The 19,949-nt window shown below is 43.5% G+C and overlaps 4 protein-coding genes across 8 annotated transcripts; 3 read left to right on the top strand and 1 right to left on the bottom strand.

Moving 5' to 3' along the window:
• Positions 1 to 143: 143 nt before the first annotated feature.
• Positions 144 to 3,849, top strand: LOC117851008 (uncharacterized). Its single transcript, XM_034732905.2, has 3 exons — positions 144 to 432; positions 2,959 to 3,086; positions 3,375 to 3,849. Exons 1-3 carry the CDS (start codon positions 279 to 281, stop codon positions 3,657 to 3,659), a joined length of 567 nt encoding a protein of 188 aa, XP_034588796.1. The 5' UTR covers positions 144 to 278; the 3' UTR covers positions 3,660 to 3,849.
• A 1,059-nt stretch (positions 3,850 to 4,908) lies between these two features.
• Positions 4,909 to 10,181, top strand: LOC117851005 (acyl-CoA-binding domain-containing protein 6). 4 transcript variants are annotated; one of them, XR_004639421.2, is made up of 16 exons: positions 5,419 to 5,448; positions 5,549 to 5,752; positions 5,851 to 5,928; positions 6,104 to 6,199; positions 6,311 to 6,377; positions 6,467 to 6,528; positions 6,654 to 6,793; positions 7,114 to 7,240; positions 7,317 to 7,431; positions 7,687 to 7,775; positions 8,012 to 8,095; positions 8,168 to 8,311; positions 8,443 to 8,598; positions 8,998 to 9,057; positions 9,163 to 9,299; positions 9,797 to 9,936. XR_004639421.2 is itself a non-coding variant. In XM_034732900.2 (15 exons), the coding sequence occupies exons 1-15, from the start codon at positions 5,145 to 5,147 to the stop codon at positions 9,953 to 9,955; spliced, it is 1,587 nt and encodes a 528-aa protein (XP_034588791.1). In that variant the 5' UTR covers positions 4,909 to 5,144; the 3' UTR covers positions 9,956 to 10,181. The 4 variants fall into 4 exon arrangements, 3 of the variants coding, with proteins under 3 accessions (XP_034588791.1, XP_034588790.1, XP_072148969.1); XM_034732900.2 differs by lacking the exons at positions 5,419 to 5,448; positions 9,163 to 9,299 and adding an exon at positions 4,909 to 5,150 and having other exon boundaries at positions 9,797 to 10,181; XM_034732899.1 differs by lacking the exon at positions 9,163 to 9,299 and having other exon boundaries at positions 9,797 to 10,181.
• Positions 10,182 to 10,568: 387 nt separating this feature from the next.
• Positions 10,569 to 14,563, bottom strand: LOC117851006 (tryptophan--tRNA ligase, cytoplasmic). The gene is made up of 11 exons (XM_034732901.2): positions 14,212 to 14,563; positions 13,988 to 14,107; positions 13,176 to 13,361; positions 12,968 to 13,019; positions 12,713 to 12,865; positions 12,249 to 12,341; positions 11,980 to 12,060; positions 11,740 to 11,811; positions 11,351 to 11,419; positions 11,135 to 11,245; positions 10,569 to 10,892 (listed from the first exon to the last, which is right to left on the bottom strand). The coding sequence occupies exons 1-11, from the start codon at positions 14,451 to 14,453 to the stop codon at positions 10,842 to 10,844; spliced, it is 1,230 nt and encodes a 409-aa protein (XP_034588792.1). The 5' UTR covers positions 14,454 to 14,563; the 3' UTR covers positions 10,569 to 10,841.
• A 203-nt stretch (positions 14,564 to 14,766) lies between these two features.
• On the top strand, positions 14,767 to 19,949 carry LOC117851007 (riboflavin synthase). Of its 2 annotated transcripts, XR_011897885.1 has the most exons (3): positions 14,767 to 15,799; positions 18,530 to 18,618; positions 19,658 to 19,949. XR_011897885.1 is itself a non-coding variant. In XM_034732903.2 (2 exons), exon 1 carries the CDS (start codon positions 14,862 to 14,864, stop codon positions 15,756 to 15,758), a length of 897 nt encoding a protein of 298 aa, XP_034588794.1. In that variant the 5' UTR covers positions 14,770 to 14,861; the 3' UTR covers positions 15,759 to 15,799; positions 19,658 to 19,949. The 2 variants fall into 2 exon arrangements, 1 of the variants encoding a protein (XP_034588794.1); XM_034732903.2 differs by lacking the exon at positions 18,530 to 18,618 and having other exon boundaries at positions 14,770 to 15,799.

Genomic DNA, 19,949 nt, shown 5'->3' with positions numbered 1-19,949 from the left:
AAATTTATATGTTGGAGTCTTCTAAAGCATGAAATGAAATTTGAACGAAATTGAATGGAACGAAAACGATGTACTAGCCATCAAGAGAAGAGCACGGAAATGACTTCTCCCTACGCTACTCGCTACGGGCCGAAAACCCAACACGTCGCGCACAAAACCGCCGACCAAAGCTCGCGCACACGCGGCGGCCGCCTCGCGAACCCACCCGCCGCGCCCTCTCTCCCATTCCCCACTCCCCCGTTCGCCGGCGGCGGCGGCGGCCGGAGGCCCGAAGGCGCATGGGCCAGGCTCTGCGCCGCGCCTCGGGCCGCGTGAGGCCCCCTCCTGCGCCCTCACCCCCGGCGAGGCCCCCTCCCCCGCCTCCGCCGCGGGCACCGCCGCCGGCCGCTGGCGGCGCGCCGCAGGACCGGGTCGACACACCCACCAATGGCGGTAAGAAAGCTTCTGCTACTCCTGGTTTCTCCCCTCTAGGCACTAGCTTGCTCGCCCGTGTTGCTAGATCACGTGACGGAGCAACGCCCTGCTACTGGTCGTCGACGCGGCGCTGCTAGCGCCTGGACGTCGGATGGGAAACATCTCATCGGACTTTCCGTTGCAACATCAAAATACAACGTGTGCAACAAAAAAATATATAGTTGCAACATTGAAAAAAAAAATTATGCCGTTCGATTCTAGGATAAAGAACTCCTGCCGCAACCTGAACACTATGGGGTGTTTGGATCCGTCCATGTCACATCGAATTCGGAGGCTAATTAGGAGTACTAAACATGAGTTAATTATAAAACTAATTACACAGACGGAGGCTAATTCGTGAAACGAATCTATTAAGCCTAATTAATTCATGATTAGCACATGTTTACTGTAGCATCACATTGTCAAATCATGAACTAATTAGGTTTAATAAATTCATCTTGCGAATTAGCCTCCATCTGTGCAATTGGTTTTGTAATTAGTCTATGTTTAATACTCCTAATTAGTATCTAAACATTCGATGTGACAGGGACTAAACTTTAGTCCTGGGAACTAAACGGGGCCTATGTTTCATGCAATGTTCACTGTGAAACATGCAAAAACAATAGTTGCAACATCGATGCTTAACTATTGCAACATATGTTGGAGCATCCGATTTTTCTTCTCTGTCCGGACGCCTGTGTCTTAGCATTACCGTTTTGCCTAGGTTCCTGGTTCACTTAAGCCTGCATTTCCTTAGGTTAGTAAGTCTTGACAGTATGATGTGGTTGTGGATTGAAGTCTACTTGATAAATTGAGGACCGAGAGTGGGTTGCTATGGCGATTTTGATTGCTTATGACTTACAAGCTAGCGCTTGATTCTGGACCCTTTTTTTGTCTTGTCTTGTGTCAAGGTCCTTAATCAGATTGGAGAAATGTATGCCGGTAATTAGAACAGGAACCGGTATCTTGGTCCATGGTGGGTGCTTGGATATTATGTTAATGTTCAATTGGAATGTGATATGTTTAAGTAGGTAGCGTAAACACTTCACTGAACCTAGTGTGACTCTATTAAGTTGAGTTATGTTGAATTTACAGCTGCGAATTACTAGTGGTTACAAATAGTTTTCAAGATTGAACTTTTGGCCAGAGTTATCACATCATACTAGTATTTTAGAGGATGGAAAGGTATGATAGTTTGTTGTGTGAGTTTGTTTACTGGGTACAGCACAACTTATGCAGTCCCTCTAGATTTTGGCTTAATGAGATGCTGGTGCTGGAGATTCTAGTGTTCCATCAGAATTCTATGCAACTGTTTGTTCGCAACCTTATTGCTTAATGAATTTGATAAGTTGCTGAGTTTGATGTCTTCTGTTGGTCTAACCAACTTCTAGGTTAGTAAACCATTTATCTGTAAGGGGCAAAGCACCTCTACCTGAACTATAGTCTGCATCATTATAGATCATTGGGTTCAATTCAATTATGGTGCTACCCACAAATGCTCAAAAGCTCTCATGAAGTAATTGTTGTTTAATTCGGTAGTTTGTGAGGCCACATATGAAATTCTTGATGGGAAGTTGAGCTTTTCCCCAAAATAACACATTCATCTGTAAATGACACTACAGCTCTCTGTGAACTGTAGCTTGTTTTAAAACCTTGAATCAGTTAGGGTCTGCTGATTCCATCCTTGGTACTTGAAGCCCCACAAATATGTAAATCCTTTCTTATTTGATTTTCAAAGTGTCCTCAGGCACCCTAGATGGCCTAGATTACACTGTGTCATATCCATGCCTATTGTAAAGGTGAGCCTACCCTCTCCAACACAGCAGTCCTGTGTGTTCTTCCTTGCAATACAAGTGTTGACATTATTTCATTCAGTCCAGTGCTGAACCTTGCTAGGTACGGATACTAGTGTCAATGTGTTATCAAAGAAAGGAAGAGCACTAAGTAGTTCAGAGTAGACAAGAACTGACATCTCTGTTTTTTTTTAGCAAGGACAAGAACTAAGATCTATCTGATCTGCACTCCAGAATATTTTAAACTGATTTGAGCAAGCAGTATTATCATAAGAAATAGGCATCAAACACCTTCTAATGTTCTTGGACATGGTCACTAGTGCCAAACTAGCCGGTAGTCAAGAAGATAAACTTTGAGATTTGATATAGTGTTTTTATGGCATTTGATTCTCTGAGTTGATGCTTTGAAGAAGGTCATTGCCCTTTTGGATTCAAATCTACTGCACTAAAACATTTGTGTGGGTGATTGGGTATGAGTTTTAACTAATCCCATTTGGGTTGTCTTTGGATAACGTTTATTTTAGTAGCTAAACTAAGCCTTCATGTATCCTTTTTTTCAGCATGACATGATTCAATGTTAATTGCAAATAAAATCTGCAATGTAACCTTTTTTTGGAATCTTCTAAAGCACATGTTTACTGGTTTCATAAGTCGGATTGTTGTGGTCTAGTTTTTTATTCACCAGTCTGTAATTTTTTGAAGTGTAATGCAGATGTCACAGTGCCAACAAAAAATGCCCATGGTGTACTTGAGGAACGTGATCCAAGTTACGACGAGATGCTTAAGCACATGGTTGGGAGAATCACTACTAAGCCTGGAGGAAAACCAGAAATGGGTAATGTAAGTCTTCTTACTCCAAAATGCTCTCCTTTGGTAATAAGATGCTGGAGGAAGGAATGCTTGCAACCATGATATATCTGAATTTTGAAAACTCTCATATTCCTTCTTAGATACTGATGTAGTAAGTATGTAGTCTTCTTGGCTACCATTATATGGGATAAAAGATGGCGATAAATTACTTTGTTCTACAAATGTTCGAATTGATATGAATTGAAGTAGCTGGGTCTCCACCTACACTAAACCCTCATTTCAGGGGAAACTTTGGTAACAGAGGTTGCTATGTTGCAGGCTTCCGTTGTACAGCGGTACGACAGGCCGCTCCCGAAGGTGAGAACATCGAAGGCTGAACCTGGGCAAAGCGGGAGCAGGCAGCTACCATCAGGAGCGCTGAATGTCCAGCACATCCAGGAGATCATCCAACTGTACCAAGGCAAGTCCAGCACCCACCACGGCCCGATGAGCGTGGACGACATCGCCTCAAAGTTCAGAGTCGAGGCCTCCGTCGTCCGGAACATCGTGCAGTCTGTCTCGTTGCCCCAGGACGAAACCCCCAAGAAGAAAGAGGAGTACTGAGAGTCCGTGTGACCCTGCGGCTGACACTAAGCCCTGTTCTTTGTTCTCAAGTTCGTAGTGCCTTTTAGGATTTTGTTTGTTGTTGTTGTTGCTGCCCCCTCTCCTGCTGGCTGCTGAGATGAGACGATGGAAATCGAAAATACGCGGGTTTCCGTACCTGAATAAAGATGACCGTCTGCGTTTTTTTTTACCCGACGGGCTTGTCATGCTTATGAGTTATGATGGATATGAACGTCTTTGAAAAGAAGCATTATGAACTGTGCTATGGAGAACAGTGTGAACAGTCAAAAGCATACAAATCTAACGATGACTTGATGCTTTGCTTTCACATCCCTTGTGAGATGGTTGCTTTTAGCTTCTTTTTTTATAAAAAAAAATATGCAGCTGCTGTACAGGTGGATCAAACCATATTGACATGGCAAGGCAACGGTCGAACATACTACATGGCACATAAGCTGCTCTGGTGGCGTTGGTCCTAATCTTCAAGTTGCAATTGCAATCCTGCCAGAACAATTTGGTCAGCAACATCCACTACTGGTTGCAGCAACACGGCAGGACTTGTTTGCTCGTACAAGTTAGCTAGCAAGGCCTAAAGGTACAGTTGGATTAGGGGTGGGCATTCCGGTTACCCGAAAAATTTGGATCGGGTAAATCGGGTTTTTTTAACTGACACCCGAACTTTGCCCGAAAAATTTGGGTCGGGTAAATCGGTTTTTCTTTAACTGAACTTTGCCCGAACAAATAAGAACCCGACATTTTGGATACCTGATAATTCGGGTTCGAGGTTCCCCGATATACCCAACATACACTAAAAGGGAGGAGATTAGAGCGGCGATTTGCTGACTTCTGCTGCCGGCCTGCCACCATGCGGTGCTTCTCATCCTAAGCTCCTCGGCGTGACTCGTTCCCCTCCTCTGTTGGAGTAATTGATTTGGAGTGGCTTTGGATTAAAGAAGCTTGGACGAGGGAACTGGATCAAAGCAACTAACGCACGCAATCCATTCTTCATTCTTGCAAAGTCGGAGAGGGAGGTGGAGAGGAGCTAGGCCATTCAGGTACAGTGGGCAAAAACCGGAATTACCCAAAATATATTCGGGTTTCCAGAATTGGCACCCGAAGGTTAATTCGGGTTTCCTAAATTCCGGGTACTTCGGGTTCGGGTTTTTCGGATTCTGGATTCGAGTATCGGGTTCTGTGCCCACCCCTCAGTTCGATGCAGAACGGCCTGAAGAAATCCCAACTCATTTCCGGCTGATCCGTGCCCGCACGAATCTCCACGCACGCCGCTCGAAGTCGCCTCCCATTTCGCGGGTCGCCGGCGCGCTGCACGAGCGAGCCCCCGCTTCCAGATCTCGGGCCTTCCGCCCCGGCCCTCCGGCTTGGCTCCGCCGGATCCAGAACCTTCTAGAACCCTGCGCAACGTCCTCCTCCTCCCCTCCGTCCGGATCTCGACGACACCTGGTGGGCGCGGCGCCGGGCGGCGAGATGGCGGTGAGTGAACCCCCTCGTGGAGGATTTGGTAGTGGATAATTAATCCGCTTTCAGCTTCTGGTCCGGTGTTTCTGGCGTCGCGGCTGCGGCGGCCGTCCGAGCTTTAGCGGCACAGAGGCACCACCATTCGGGAATCGTTGCTAGGTGCTAATGTCCGTGCACAAACTAGATGTTTTAAGCTCTTAAATCTTGGCATCTCCCGGGGCTCGTTTTCCCCTTTTCAGTCTGTTGTTGCTTGTCGATCAGCGTCTGTACCGTCTCATGATTGTGGTAGGCTCTGACAATGCTGTACATGAAGGTGCTGGTGCTTATTAGGACTACTTCGATGTGTGATCATAACTGCTTTTTAAGCTAACTGAATTGCTTATCGCGTTATCTTTTTTGTTTAACCTTGTTAGACTGTACAAGGACCAATGGCCATTGGGTCAGCTAGCCACAATGGCATCGCCCCTGAGGAGCCTAAAGTTGTCGTGGCGGAGAACGGGAAGGCTGTCGATGTTCAGGAGAAGGAAATTAGCATGGAAGGCTTCTGCTCCATAAGTGCCTACGATCAGTGGACGCCGCTCTCTGTCTCCGGACAGCTTCCGAGGCCGCGCTACAAGGTCCTCTTTGGTTTTGTTGGCTGCCTGATTGCACTTGCGCGTCTCGTGGACCTGTTGTGCCTTATTGATTCTGATGCATTTGTCTGTGGTGATCGCAGCATGGAGCTGTTGTGATTCAGCAGAAGATGTACGTCTTTGGTGGCAATCACAATGGCCGCTACCTTGGCGACCCTCAGGTAGATTGGTCATCCTGTTTTGTAGTAGATTGTGCCTTTAAATGTTGTATTTTTGGTAGTTGCATTTAAGGTTCAAACAACTTGAATTGAGATGTTATAGAATCATCACCTCATTGGTATCAATCTTACTTACAACGGCATTGGTCTTCATACTGGAACCCTTGAATGATCATAGGTTCTGGATTTGAAAAGTTTGTCATGGTCAATGCTGGAAGCTAAATCAGAATCAGCTGAAGCAGTCTCATTTGCTGCATGTGCTGGTCATTCACTGGTAACCACCAAATGCTCTTTACACGTGAATTGAGTGAAATTGGCCATTTTTTCCCTATTGGTTAGCTTATAACTGTATAGTGTATTTGCATCTGGCTTTGCTATCTTCCAGATTCCATGGGGAAATAAGATCCTATGTCTTGCAGGACATAGCAGGGAACCTACAGAAAGTCTCAGTGGTTAGGATAATATGTTTCTTTTCTAACTACTCATTTCTCAGTGTATTCGTTCCTATTTCAGTATTGCTTATGCAATGTATTTGTGACAGTTAAAGAGTTTGATCCACAAACCTGCACTTGGTCCTCCCTGCGTACTTATGGAAGCTCACCGGTATGGTTATTCTGTTTGTATTTTATCATCAGAAAAGCTTCTACAGTATTTACACATTTTACCTTAACTGAAATTTGCTTGATTTATTTTCCAAATCTGTGCTGACATTTTTCTATTTACTTTAGAGCTCACGTGGTGGTCAATCAGTGACTCTTGTTGGCGACACTTTGGTTGTGTTTGGCGGGGAAGGTCATGGGAGATCACTTCTGAATGATCTGCACATTCTTGATCTTGAGACCATGACTTGGGATGAATTTGAGACCACGTAAGTTCTATGAAGAAAATTTGTTCAGTTGGCTAACTGACATTAGTAATTTTTTTTGGTACAAATGATTGTATTTTTATGTTCTGGGTCTGGGTCCCTACTGGATAGGAATGGTCCTCCTTCCTGTTAATGTTGAACTGGTTTCTTATATAACTGTGGAGATCCAAACTTGAAAGTGACATGAGAATGATGCATATTTAGCTTGCAGTTGGTAATTACACTTGGTCTAGGACATGCGATGAAACTTGTATTATACTTGCTCTGCTTTGATGTGCAGGATCAATATCTGACTGTTTTAAAACTATGCTGTTGCTCTTCAGAGGCACTCCCCCTTCTCCAAGATCAGAGCATGCTGCTGCTTGCTTTGCAGAGCGATATCTTCTGATATTTGGTGGGGGGTCTCATTCTACATGTTTCAGTGACCTACATCTCCTTGACACACAGACAGTGAGAATTGATTCTTTTTTCTAAAGATGGTATGTGATCCTTTTGGGAGTCTAAATCAATCACTTTGTTGTTTCAGATGGAATGGTCAAGACCAGAGCAGCAAGGCGTTACTCCAGAACCAAGAGCAGGGCATGCAGGTGTAACTATTGGAGAATATTGGTTTATTACCGGTGGTGGAAATAGTAGGAAAGGTAACATTGAGATATCTCACATGTTTGTTACATTTATGAGTTACGAGACAAATGTGCCTTCTTTTGTACATCGTCCACTTTCTTTGGTTTAGACATCAAGCATTTTCTGATGAATCTGCCTAGCTGTCTATCTTTTATCTGCCAAATCATCTTCTTTTCTCTGTTCTCTTGGAGCTGCTCTTTGAATAATATCATTTAACTTTCTAAAAGTATCATACAATAGTTCCAAGCTCACGTGCTTCTAATTCACTGCAGGTGTCACAGATACTCTTGTACTTAACATGTCTACTTATGAATGGTCAGTTGTCACTGGCCTTGAGGCCCGTGCACCCCCTACAAGTGAGGTGAGCTCATTTATATTCTGAGTACTCTATCCACTTGAAAACAGTTAGTATTTTGGGTTGAGGAAAAAACTTCCTTCGGGCTGCAAAGTTGAAATTGCAAATGAGTCAATGTTGCCATATATGGATTTAAGGATCTCATAATGGTAAAGGTCATCTGTAGCAAATTTCATTAATTGCATTCTACTTCAGTTATGGACTCTTTCTGCTACTGATGTTCAGAGGCTTCTTTATCACAGGGCTCAAGTTTAGTAATGCACACGATTGATGGAGAAAATTTTCTGGTGTCATTTGGAGGATACAGTGGCCGTTATAGTAATCAGGCATGCATCTCGATGAACACTCTACTGTTTCATATGTCCTTATATTTAGCTGAGAAATTCTTTTTTGTTTAGGTTTATGCCCTCAAGACAAGTCTCAAATCAAGCATCCCGTTTCAACAAAAAACTGAAACGGATATAAATGGCACTACCCCCATATCTATACCAGAAAATTCTAGCAGGAAAGTCATATTTGAAATTGAGGAACTTAAAGATAAGGTAAGGTTCAGCTTCATATATATGGTTTCTGTTCTTTTTTCCTATTAATAATTTGTGTGCTTGAACACAGTTGCTGGATAGTTTCCTTGGCATATTCATTAATAGAATATGCATTTTCTTTTCACTTTCAGCCTGGCAATAGGGCAGATACCAGCAAAACCTCGGCACAAGTAGTTAAGGGTGAAAGAAACCAAATAGAGGACAGACTTAACCAAGAGCAGTTGCAGAGTCTCCACCTGAAGCAGGAACTAGCTACCGTGGAGAACAGAAATGCAGAGCTTACTGAGGCAAGATTTACTAAATTGCGCAGAAAATGTCAAATTATCAATATTATTTCCTTGCAGTGCCACGCTACTTACATGTTGATCTCTTTGTCCATGACCTCTGTAGAAATTTCTTGTGACTGCCAATTTAAAAGTCACAATATAAGGCTCAACTAAACATGATTGAAAATATATTTTAAATCAATGCGATTCAATGAAGTTATAGGTTGCTATTGCTTATGCTTGAATTGAGCTCTTAAAAGCCAAATTATGAAATACATTTACACATACAAGAGAAATTGCAACATGTGATATACAGCATCCACCGTCTGTGTTATGACGACCTTACTTTCTGAGGAAGAAACGCCCTTTCAAGTTCTCAGTATCAATTTATATTTCTGTGCTCTGTTCACTGTTATGCAGGAAATCCACCTAGTTCTAGATCAACTTTCTGCTGAACAAATGAGGGCTTCCAAACTTGAGGTAGGCAAAAACTTGTTGGGCAGGATCTGAATAGTTCATGCTATAGCACTTGGATAATTTGGTCATCTTGATTGATATCTTATGCCATGCCATGAGTGGTTTTAGACAACTCAGGGTCGGGCGGATCTAGCACCGGAGCGGACGGAGCTTGAGCCCCTCCTACCGTTGCTAGAGCCATGGAGCCCCTCCTAAGCCTCCCCTACAAATTTACATCCATTGAAGCTTGAAAGGAGAGGCTAGAGGTAGAAGATAAAAGGGAAGAGCCCCTTCTAACAATTTTTTCTAGATCCGCCACTGCTCAGGGTTTCTTTGGAGTTTATCTTTTCCCTGAACTCATGTTGTTGACTTGCTGTCTAGAAATATGGTAAATGAGCATTTTAATTTAAAGCAGGGATAGGTTAATTAGTCCAACTCAGTGTAATCAGGCAAAAAATCAATTATTTGTCACCGACAATCACTGAATTGTGTTCATTGCCACCTTACTTATAGAACTGGTGTAAGACTATATAACCAGAACAACTTTGTCCTTTTTCACAAAAAAAGAAAAAGAAAAATAACACTAAACTATTTTAAACAAAATAATGAAGTGACCCATTTTCCTCGTGAGTCTCAGTTGTCATTTAGCACCCCTTTAACTCTGACCTGAAAGTTGTACAGTTTATTTGTGTCGCCTTTCATGTGCTGGTACTCCCTTTGTATTGAGATAACAATAACATGATCCCCCCTTGCCAATGGACAGAATGAAGTTTCAGAGATTCAAGAACAGCTACAGAAGATGGATGTCCTACAAAAGGAGTTTGAATTGCTTCGTGGTGAAATAGACTCTGGGCCCAACAAAGCAGCTGCAGGCAGCAACCAGCCACCCCGTGGTGGGGGATTCTGGAGGTGGAATGGATAACTCCTTAAGCTGGAGTATCGGGGAGAAGATATTTCTAGAGTTGCATTCATTTCATTGCCATTTTCTCAAAATTTTGATGAAATATACGATATAAATACTTGGATGATAGATAGGAAGCATATATATGGTTTTACTGGTAAAGAACAGAATGTAAGCAAATTGCAGTTCCATCAGTTGTGCAAAGCATTGAAAGTCAATGTCATGTGTTGCCAGTATTTCTGAGTAATGCTTGTCAACATGTCTCATTTCGTTTCTGGCCTGACCATGGCATTGCAGTTTACCGTGATCACCGAATGGCACACAGGTTGAACCATAAGCAGATTGTCATGTGAAAATGGTTATTTTAGACCACTTGAGCACTGCCCCTGGTAGGGAAAAAAAGTTTTGAACATGATCTGATCTCTGATTGCTATCTTTGATCATTTTTCTATCAGTTTTCAATATCCAATAAAATTGTGAAATGAAAGAGCTTTAAAAGACAATACATATTTTTTTCTTGTTCCAAACTGAATAATTTCAAATTATTGATAGTAAAAAAAAAATTCAAAGTTAAAGTTGCGACCAGAGAGCATGTCAATTTTAAGCAGAAGTTCAGCATTTTTTTGTCAAGTGGTTTCTGCTTCAAATCAATCCCATCAATCTCTTCTCATTCAACAAAAAGATCACTCAATCTTACATTGATGGACCATGATTGAAAATAAACTTAAATAACACCATCATGTATTGATTCAACAAAATCAACCTGCCACACAGGATGGTTGGCTAGGTACACATAAATCAGAGAAGGATATAAATCAGGGGAGACATTTATGGCAACCCCATTGTTCTACACATGCCTTAAATTATCCCAAAGAACAGCAATGTTCTTCCTGGTTTGTCATAATGTTTAGCCAAACATGTTGGGAAGAGGCCTGACTGCCATGAATGCATCAACCATCTGCACAAACAAAAAACTATTAGTGCGATCGACATGCAAAGATTTAAGCATCTCATTCAGCACATGTGGTCAGAGTTGCCTAAGGGACGTCAAGAACATGTGCTCTTGGGTATATCCTTGGGTGCATCCCATATACAACTACTAGGTTATGCAAGAGATGTGCATGTGTGCACACAGCGGTGATAGTTAACCAAGGTGCAAGGACCCGATCATGCGACAACTAGATCGGATAAATCATGTACCTCCTCGGTCACTTGAGCTCTAGCTCTTTGATGCCTAGCAACCAGCTCGGATAGAACTGCGATAAGTCGTTGCTTCACTTCACCAGTCAACATCCTTCCTTCTTTGTACTCCTGGTGTTCAGATTAAAAATGTAAGAGCAACTTAGTTTGTCATAAGTATAGAAAAAAACAGGAATGGCACCATGCAAATTATTTCTAGGAGTCGTAATATATTACCTTCTTTATGTGCTCAAGCTCATCATCATCTTCAAGGAAGAAGTTTAGGTACTTGATTGGAACGTCCACCTGAACATCACAATGAGAATTCACCAGTTAATTCGGTGTTATGTTTACAATAATTAAGTGAAATCTAGAATTAGTGCAGGTAGATTACACAAATGAAAACATCTCGCAATTTTGAGAATTTTAGCACTTAAATATGGCATGAAAGGCTTCAATAAACTATATGCATTCTAGAATTGGTAGCTTCCAGTGGTGAATTCATATTACTTCTTAAGTTTAACTTTTAAATTCCAGGCAAAAGTCGGCATATGGTGCATAATTCAGGCACACTATTTGATAAGCATTAACAGATGTTCAAGAATAAAAACAAGGAAAAGGCTTACATCAAGATTAGCTCCAAGTTTTCGGTGGAGCTCTATTGAGTCCTGCCCACCTGAGAAGGCATATTTATTCACCTGGAAAATAATGGGTAATATTACAAGCCAGTGGAACAAAAGAAATTACTCAAGGGGTAGTATTTCGCCCAGTACATTTTTGCCAAAAATCTAAATCTAAATGGTACTAAAACATGTAATTGCTTGGTAAATATTTTTCTAGCTAAAAAGTTAAAGTTCAGGACGAACCTTTGTCTTTATTTGTTTAGCACTATCGGTAACATATATTGCAGAATTTGCATCGCTGGCTGACATTTTTGTGTTCTCCCCCTAAAAAAAGAAAGAAACAAAGAAACTCACATAAATAATAAAGTGAAAAAATGTATAAAAAAACTCGACCACGGGAGGGGACTCCCCCGGGCTTTGTTCTAAGTGACAAAAATTATAACCATTCATAGTAGAAAAAAGAAAACAAAATCCCTAGCTAAGTTAAAATATCAATGCCAAAGACAGTGAACCTGAAGAGCAGGGAAAAATCTTGATTCAATCAGTGATGGTTTCTGATAACCAATTCTGGGAGCAACATCACGAGTCATCCTAAAGTAAGGATCCTGCAAAAATACAAAATGAGTCAAACATTCAAAACAAAAACATAAACATGGAATAGCATTTTGATATCTTTAAATTAAAACAATTTGATACATTTTCATAAATTCTGAGAACCCATAATTTGCATATATTGGAGAGGCACAATTTAAATTTAGTACTGGAAATAACCAAGAAAAAGAACCAGTTCAAATTGTCAAAATATATTAATACTTTCCATAGAATGGGGCTCAATTGAAATTTAGTTCTGAAAAAAGAAACAAAAACTTGAAGGCACTAATTCCAAAATTGTGCTGCCAGACATATGCATATGCAAGCAAGTTGATACAAAGCTAATTTTGCTAGTCACAATCATCATATGGAGGTATGTTTGTACCTGGTCAATGGCACATGGGATAAGGCACCGCAGTTGGTCTCTGCCAGCGAAGAGATGAGGAAATGAAGAAGGGAAGGATGGAACTGCCTGTACTGGAGGAAAGGTACACTTTCCTATGTGATCCTCAGGTGAGAATCCAAATATCCCTACAGCCTGTTGCTCAAGCATAAAAATAATTAGTTAGAATGATGCGTTAAGGTAAGTAATCAAGCTCTGTAGTTTTCAAAATATTGTTCTTAATTCAACAGGTCTTACCTTATTGTATGTCACACATCTGGCAACTCTAGCCATATTTTCATAGAAGGCGCTGCAAGAAGAGTACAGAGGGTTATGACATATTAGCTTCCCACAGAATAAACAAATCTAAGGCCAACAGCATGCTCTTCACTTGCCATTTAGTGACAGAATGAACAAAAAAATCAGTCAAAACATTTAAATATTAGTATCAAGAGGAGTAATTTACCCTCCAACGAAACCAAAATCTGTGAAAATGAAAGTTCTCTCAACATCGAAACCACATGCTATAATGTCTTTAGCATTTTCACGGGCAAGCCTTTTACTTTCCTCAATAGTCAAGTTCTTCCAGTAGAACTTCTCATCGTCAGTTAGCTGTATAACTAGGGGCACCTTGAATGCTTCCTGCAGATATCTGAAAACAAAAAGATCCTGATGGTTAATCAACAACACCCATGGTCACTTACAAAATCAGAACTGAGACTGATGTAGATTTATCAAAGAATAGTGTAGTGGGTGGATCTACTTGCATTTATGGAGAGCTGGAATCTTTTGTCTTACTATTGCTGTGGAATAGACCTATAAAAAAATCTTAGCATTCTACTTTAGATCTCAAAGAATGTTTAAAAACCCGCAATTTCCTTGAAGGAACATGTTAAATGAAAATATTCCTGGACATGTTTTGCAAGACATCTGCATTCCTACCCTGTCCATCAGTTGATTTACCAAGTTGGAGTAACTACCACAAGGAGCGCCTCAAATTCCAGAACAGCTCCTATTTTTTGCAATTACAAGGATGACACATGCGTACACACCACCATAGCATCGAGAACAGATCAATTTTCGCTAGGTTCGTCAGTTCACTAATCAAGAGAAGTTTACATGTACCATTAGTGGATCCAAAGTGATATCTTCTAGTGAAAAAACATCACATGGTACGACCTCGCTGACACAACATTGTCCAAGTATGCAACACATTCAGGAATCAATATAGAACAGAGGAACTATGGCCGGAGATTTGGGACCGAGGACAATGCTTACTTGGTGAACATGAAGGGGATGAGGTGGCCGAGGTGCAGCGACTCAGACGAGGGCCCCCTCCCCGTGTACAGGTAGAACTTCTCGCCCTTCTCATACAGATCCAGTATGTCGTTAAAATCCCTGTAATAACAACAAAAAAAATAGAGCACGCCGAAATTCGTCAGCGCCACCTCCTCTTCCGCGCCGAAAAGAAAAAGGCAGGATCTTGCGGGGTGCCTCAATACCGGTGGGCGAAGAAGAGGCCTCGGCGGAGGAAGCAGTGCGGCGGGCGTCCGGTGAGGCGCGCGACGCGGTCGACGAGCCCGTCGTCGATGCGCTGGCACCCGAACTGGTCCACGAGCTTGTCGTAGTCGATGCCGCCCTTCCCCGCCGACACCTCCCACGGGTTCACCACCTGCTCCTGCTCCTGCTCCCCCTCCCCCTCCTCCTTCCTCACGGCCCCCGCCCCTTGCTCCGCCGCCGCCATGGCCGCCCGCAGCGCAGATCTCTCCCCCTTGCTCGCCGGCGGCGCGAGGGGATTAGGGGCAGAACAGAGCTAGCTAAACCTCGGGCTCGTGTGTCGCTGACGTGCGGGGCCCGCTGGACAGCGTGAAGCGAAGAGGTAGCTTGCCGTGTGCCCCCCGGGTGTCGGGTCTCGGGTTTTATGCTAACGGGTCAGGGCCGTCGCCCGCAACCGACTCCAACTAAGCCGCCGTGGGCCCGGATGCGGACCCCGGTCAGCAAGCCGCTTTCCAAGTCACATAAAATACGCCAACGATGTGTGAATACGTATTTTAACAAGGTTTACGCTTGCCAATGGGTGGGGAGAGCAGACCAGCCCACCAACTGACCCCATCCTGACCCCGAGCCGCCGCCGCCGGGGGAATCTCTCGCCATGGCGCCGCCGCCCGCCACCGCCGCAGCGGCCGCCGCCGTCCGCCACCACCGGCCGCACCTGCTCCTCCGCCGCGGAGGGGGGCTCCTCCCCTCGCCGTCGGGCCCCGCTACGCTCCCCTTCGCCTCGCGGGGCGCGGCCGCGCGCATCCGCCTCCCGCCGCCGCGGTTCTCTCTCTCGCCCGTCCCCAAGAGCCTCTCGGCCGCCTCCTCCGCCTCCCACGTCCCCGTGCGGTCCCTCTTCACCGGAATAGTCGAGGAGGTCGGCCGCGTGCGCCGCCTCGGCCCGCCGCTCGCGCCGTCCGGCGGCGGCGGCGGCGAGGCTCCAGGCCTTGACCTGGAGGTAGAGACGAAGGACCTCCTCGCCGGGACGCAGCTCGGGGACAGCGTGGCCGTCGACGGCACCTGCCTCACCGTGGCGGCGATCGACCCGGCGGCCTCCACGCTCACCTTCGGCGTGGCCCCGGAGACGCTCCGCCGGACGTCCCTGGGCGAGCGCGCCCCGGGCGACGGCGTCAACCTCGAGCGCGCGCTCACGCCGTCGTCCCGGATGGGAGGGCACTTCGTGCAGGGCCACGTGGACGGGACCGGCGAGATCGCGGCGTTCCGGCCCGACGGCGACTCGCTCTGGGTCACCGTGCGCGCGCCGCCGGAGATCCTCAGGCTGCTCGTGCCCAAGGGCTTCGTCGCCGTCGACGGCACCAGCCTCACCGTCGTCAGCGTCGACGACGAGGGCGGGTGGTTCGACTTCATGCTCGTGCGCTACACGCAGGACAACATCGTGCTGCCCACCAAGAAGGTTGGCGACAAGGTGAACCTGGAGGCAGATATACTGGGAAAGTACGTTGAGAAGCTCCTTGCTGGGAGGGTGGAGGCGATGGCGAAGGCGGATTCTTGAGATGCCATTGTTGAGCTGCTGAATTGCTCATCATTCTATAGGTAATCTTCATCAATAACAGTAATTCTTTTCATTTTGTGTAATTGGGTTGCTGCCTCTTTTTCTTTGAGAGAAATAGTAAAGCATCAAATTATCGTGGGAATTACTCATCATTTTGAGAAATGTAGAATTATCCACACTCTATTGCAACATATGCAGCCAAATGAAGAAGTTTGTTTTGTTGTTGATTTAGATGAACATTAGCAAGAGGTAAACAAGAGCAAGATTGAGAAAATAAGTGAACAATGATGCTGCCAAAGAAATGCCGAACCACTTCAACATAATCATATTTGGAGCCTCACCATGCCTGAATGTATTGTCTCATTAAAGGATCATGCAACCATGAGCCCATGATCCACAAATTCTTTTTTTTTTACCCCCAACAACAGCAAATTAGGATCGATTACAAGTGTCAAATCAGTTGCATTTACGCAATCCCCTGACTGCCCTGCAAGTAGTAGCAGGACCAAATACTGGCAGCTTCTTGACCCTTGAAAATATTATGATGTGCCCAAATATATTCTGCTAAAAGTAGAGAAACAGTTGGAAAGCAGTTTTGATGTTTGTCTGTCACACCTTGAAATTTTTGGATTTCAGCGTGTGATTAGAAAGAACAATTAAACAATGATTTTCTTATAATTTTAAAAATTTCCAACATTTATTTTCTTGACAGGAAATTTAGTCTAGGATTAAATAAAGTTGTTCCTTGGGTGTTGCCTTCATTCCACTGCATTCTGGTGTTTCATGAGTTCAAAAGCTTTTAAAATGTGTTTAGACGACGAATAGGTTCTTGCGAGAATTTTCCATATTTTTCTAGGATTTATTCTCATTTTCCTAGAGCTAAAATCTAATTTTCGGATGGTTCTAGAAGTCTTTTCAGAAGCTCCAAGTATTTTATTTGGATTCCCCATGTCCCAAGCTATCTCTAGGAATTTTCCTGGAATTTTTGAGATTTTCAGAGTATTTTTCGTGGTTAAATGATTTATCCTATTGGGCCGAGCCCGTGGGCTCGACCCGCTCCGGCCAGCCCAGCTGGGGCCCATCTGGGCCCGACCACCGGCCACCAGGGCTTGCACCGCCGGCGCCGCTGTCGCCTCTCGGCGTGCGTGCCAAGCATGCCAGGCCGCCCGCCCCGCGCCCTATAAAGCTGTCGTATCACCCCTCGCCCGCCTCCGCGCTGCACCGCCGCCCGAGCGGTCGGCCGAGCTCCAGCGTCACCAGGCGTCCGCACGTCGGTTCCGTCATGACTGACGACCCTCAGAGCGAGCCAGCATCACTAGCATCTTCCCCTCATCGAGCCGCAACTTAGCCAATGCTCGCCTCTGCCTCTCGTTGCCGGAGCATCGGTCGCTCGTGACAGCCTGGGCTGGTCGCCGCCGGCCTGATTCCGACCATCTCCATCCATCCTGTCTATCCCGCTGCCAGTAAGAAGCTCCACGAGATCCCCTCCACTTCCTCCTCGTTCTCCCTACCTCGCCCGAGCTTATAGCCGGTCGGACCGCCGCCAATTTTGACCAGCCGAGCCACCATCGGCCATGGGAGCCAAAGCTCCGAGCTTTTGCGGTTTGGCCCTCGAGGAACTAGTTAATTCTCGCTTGTTTATTTGAGTCTTGGCCATCTTCCAGGAAACCCCTTGCGTAGATTCCTATAATGGTGATCCAGTCCAACTCTAGACCTTTTACAGATCTAACCCCGAGGTTTATCTCTTTCGCGAGCACTATTTCTTATGTCTTGCAATACTTCTCTGCTAACCCTTTAGATCTACGTTTAATCATGAATAGACCCCTAGAATCTTTAGATGGTGATAAACCTCGCGTTTTGTATCCGTTTAAGCTCGTTCTTGATTAGTTAGTTTCATCTCAATATAAACTACACGCTAGTCATGATGTTTACCTTAATGTGTGTTTTAAGAATTTATTCTAAAATTAATTTGATTAATGTTTAGTTGAATGCCTTTTCTTAATAACATTTAATTAGGGTTTACATATCGGTTTTTCATAGTTAATATTAATTAGGTTAATGCTATTTAACTGAGTTTTCTAAATAAAATATGATTAAAGTTATACCTCACTTTTATAAATAAATGTTAATTTGATTAATACCTATTAAGCTTGTTTTCTAATAAAATCTAATTAGAGCTACACCTCAGTTTGCATAGTCAAACTTAAATTGATTAATGGTTATTCAATTTCTTTTCTAAATAAAAGCTACATAGGTTATATCTCAGTTTTTTTTTATTAAATGATTAATTTGACTAAAGTAAATATAATTGTGTTCTTAAATATAATTTTCTTAGTTGAACCTGAATCATAAAGTTATATGTTTAGATGCTTTTACATGCTTCTTTTAAAATCAAATATTTAATTTACTTAAATTGTACTTAAATATTTATAAATAAAGTTGGAGTAAGCTTCACATCGTCTTTTCATATATAAATATAACTTGCTGAATTCCAACTAAGGATATTTCTCTGAAATATCTTTACATTATTTTTCTCAACTAAAATAAATGAAACATGTAGCTCTTGTCTTTTCTTTTATGATCCAAATCTCTCGATAGTGTATCTTTTCAATCATAGCACTGTTTCTAGTCTTTCTTACGCCCTTGTGTTCTTAGAATCGAGCCCTATCCTGTAGTATGCTCTTTTAAAACTTTTCTTTGATTGGTGTATTGTTCTTAGTTATACTTGTTTGTTTGCTTTGTATGATTGTGTCGATGATTGCTTCGAGTAGAAGGATTGCTGTTCGAAAGCTTTAAAGATTGAGAATTCCAAGAGAGCAAGAGCTGAAAAGTAGTAAGAGCAACTTTTCTTTGGAGAAAGGCAAGTGTCCCTAACCACCCTTCTGTTTATGCTTATTTATAATACCATGATAATGTTAATTGGAACATGGAGTGACCACCCAGGAAAACAGTGCAATCACAAGAACTATATGGCTCTGATCTTGGCTAATTAATTAGAGACTCTAGTTTGGGGTAATCTTACCGAAAGGGTAAGAAGGGGAACTGAGTTGTATAACCCGATTCTCTTGGGAAGTGTGCTTAACTAAGACACTAAACCCATTAGGGAGGTTTATGCACGCCAGACACCGAAACCTTAGTGGGCACTTACTAGGGAACCTTTGTAAAGGTCTCGTAGCGTCCCTATGCAGTCACACCTCGATAATGTGATAAGTGCCTACTTTTGCACAACATGGTTGGGTTCAAAGTTTCTCTGAACTTTTACGTGACTTGTGGTGAAAGTGTACAACCTCTACGGAGTGTAAAACTAATATATCAGTCGTGCTCATGGTCAAGAGCGGCCTGGACCCTCACATGATTAATAAATTTGAATATGGATTTAAATCATTTGTTCTGGTTATTTCTTGTGACCTTGCTGAGTACCCACCTTTGCTTACTGCTGCTCAAAAGAGGAAGGTGTGTGAAGTTTTCTGAAGATGATGTTGAGTTCTAGGCGTACGCAGTCCCAGTCGATTGTCTGTGAAGTTTGGAGCCTCCGTTTTCACAATTAAGTTGTATATCTCTGGTAGACTTGTAAGTTATCATTTATATTCCTTTACATGATACTGTTACTGAATGTGTATGAAACTAGATCCTGGTATACATATAGGTAGCACTTGGTTTTGTTTTTAAATCGGGTGTGACATTGTCTCAATACATATGCCTGTTTTTGGCCATATAGGTAATGTTAAATGGATCAGGAACTGTTGTTTGCAAAGTGATAACTGATAACTAGTAACCACAACAGATAATGCAGACTATCTTCCTCGCTTCCTTCAAGACCATACTTGATACGTTGATTGATGCATTTTCCATCACTGGAATGTTGCTAAAAAGTTCAGACTGCTTATTGTTCTACGCAGGGATGAACGAGGACTTGGAATTCCATGCCTGTGCTGATTCAGCTTGGGTCCTGAGAGGACGACCAAGGGGCTTCACGAACTTTATGCATCAAGTTTTTGTTATGACGTTTCCCAGATGCTCATTTGGTTGCTCCAGCCTGCAATTGCAATGTCGAATTCTAGTGCGCCTTCCCCTGAGCTTTGTGATTGGGAAGAATGGAACATAATGCTTAGCTACAGCTCCTTTTGCAATTGCAGCTGGCTGTGTAAAGCCCTTTCCTTGACTCCAGAAAATAAGACAGTGTTGACTGTA

Source organism: Setaria viridis, chromosome 3, assembly GCF_005286985.2.
Source record: "Setaria viridis chromosome 3, Setaria_viridis_v4.0, whole genome shotgun sequence".
In the NCBI taxonomy this organism is placed as follows: Eukaryota; Viridiplantae; Streptophyta; class Magnoliopsida; order Poales; family Poaceae; genus Setaria; species Setaria viridis.
Note: the sequence above shows the minus strand (reverse complement) of the source record. Positions and strands in the feature narration are given on the sequence as shown.